At 51.3% G+C, this 1,543-nt stretch overlaps 1 protein-coding gene across 1 annotated transcript in view; it reads right to left on the bottom strand.

Annotated features, from left to right (window-relative positions):
- The window catches only part of SMG6 (SMG6 nonsense mediated mRNA decay factor), a gene marked incomplete at its 3' end in the record, with an annotated part of 16,620 nt that extends 15,826 nt beyond the window's left edge, over nt 1-794 (bottom strand). Inside the window, 1 exon segment of the mRNA XM_010285559.1 lies at nt 1-794. This exon segment is cut by the window's left edge and continues 966 nt beyond it. Coding sequence (XP_010283861.1) covers nt 1-794 — 794 coding nt within the window.
- Nucleotides 795-1,543: the final 749 nt, after the last annotated feature.

Genomic DNA, 1,543 nt, shown 5'->3' with positions numbered 1-1,543 from the left:
TCCCTGCCGCGTTCCTGTCGCCTCTCCACCCCGTCTACAAGTGGGGCTCCATCTATGCTGTTGTTGCTTCCAGCTGAGCTTGTGCTGCAGGTGCGGTACCGGCTCCGCCGCTTGTCAGAGCGGGAATACCGTTTGGTAGAGCACAGCTTCCCCTGCATCACCTCGTCATTTGCTCTCCTTATCCTGTCACTTCGCTCTATTCGTCTTCCTTTTTCTCCCCTTGAGGCTTTCATTCCTTCCCCTGCCTGGATCCCCTCTCTCTCCTCCTTGCTTGATTTGGTTTTCCTGATATTGTCTTTCCCAGTACCTTTCTCAGTTTCTTCATCTCTCTCAACTTTCAGCTGCTCCATCTTACTGGTGACTTCCTCAGTAGCTGATGGCAGTGACGGTTCTTTAGCAGCTGAATGCAGGCGTTTCCCAGGCTGGTAGATCTGCTGGTCCGGCTTCTTGGTTCTCCTGGTGGTCTTGGGACACCCCTCATCTGGAGCAGGCTGCTTGGACAAGTTCTCCTGGCTCTGAAGTCCACCTTTAGTCTCTGTCTCTTCGTTTTCCTGCAAAGGACCATTCTGCTTGGGGCCATCACCTTTGCCAAAATCCTCCATGGCTGGAGTCCATGGTCCCAAAGAGCTCTTGTCACTGGTACTCTCCGCCTCAGCTCTGGTCCTCTCTTTCTCTGAGGCCTCATGCTTTGGTGGCACAAGTTTGCTCCTCAGCCGGGAGAGGCCAGGCTTGTAAATCTCCAGGTCTGGGCGCCTGTTGTCTTTGCGATGCCTCAGCTCCTTCACTTCCTTCATGTTTTCTGGGGGAAAACAGACAGAAGAAAGTTATTCCCACCACAAACCAGTCAGGGACCAAAAAACCCAAATATCATTACTTAATATTTCCCCTTGAATATTTGTCAAGGCAAAGAGCCTAATGCCCTCAGTGCAGGTCCAAGAGAACAAATCTGAAATTCTCTGTCAAGATTTACAGGAAATCACAGAGCAAGAGTAGGAAACGAGAAACTAGACGATGCTGACCAAATCTTTGGCCTAGTTCACTTACAAAACACATCCCATGATGGTTTTGCCTCAAAGAGCCAGCAAGGTGAGAAAGTGACAGATAAAGCGCAACGCAAGACTTGAGCACCCATGTGCAAGTACTGGGCACAAAGTTTTTGCACTACAGGTTTCAGCAGCAGCTGCCTGCCCACTGCTGGTGCGGGAGCCTTTCTCTCCGCAGCTGCTGCCTTCTCCAACAGCCTTCCTGCTCTGCCGACACACCGTTTCAAGTCAAAGATGTGTTTTTCTCCTTTGCTTACAGCCCAGTAACGTTTCTCTGCTCCTCTCCATAACTTTTACACAAAAATTCGTTATAGAGCACAGCCTAGACGACAGAGCACCGCACATCATTAAACATTTCACCGAAGCCAGGCTGTTATACACGGCGATTCCTCAACGTTTTTCTCCTGTCAGTAACTTGCACCGAACTTCAGCCCCGGAGAGCCACCGCTACCGGTTGGCTCGGAGGCGGCAGAGAGAGGGCAGGGACCGACCTGACCCCG

Source organism: Phaethon lepturus, unplaced genomic scaffold (assembly GCF_000687285.1).
Source record: "Phaethon lepturus isolate BGI_N335 unplaced genomic scaffold, ASM68728v1 scaffold31384, whole genome shotgun sequence".
NCBI lineage: Eukaryota > Metazoa > Chordata > Aves > Phaethontiformes > Phaethontidae > Phaethon > Phaethon lepturus.
The sequence above is the reverse complement of the archived record's forward strand: the minus strand, read 5'-3'. Positions and strand labels throughout refer to the sequence as shown.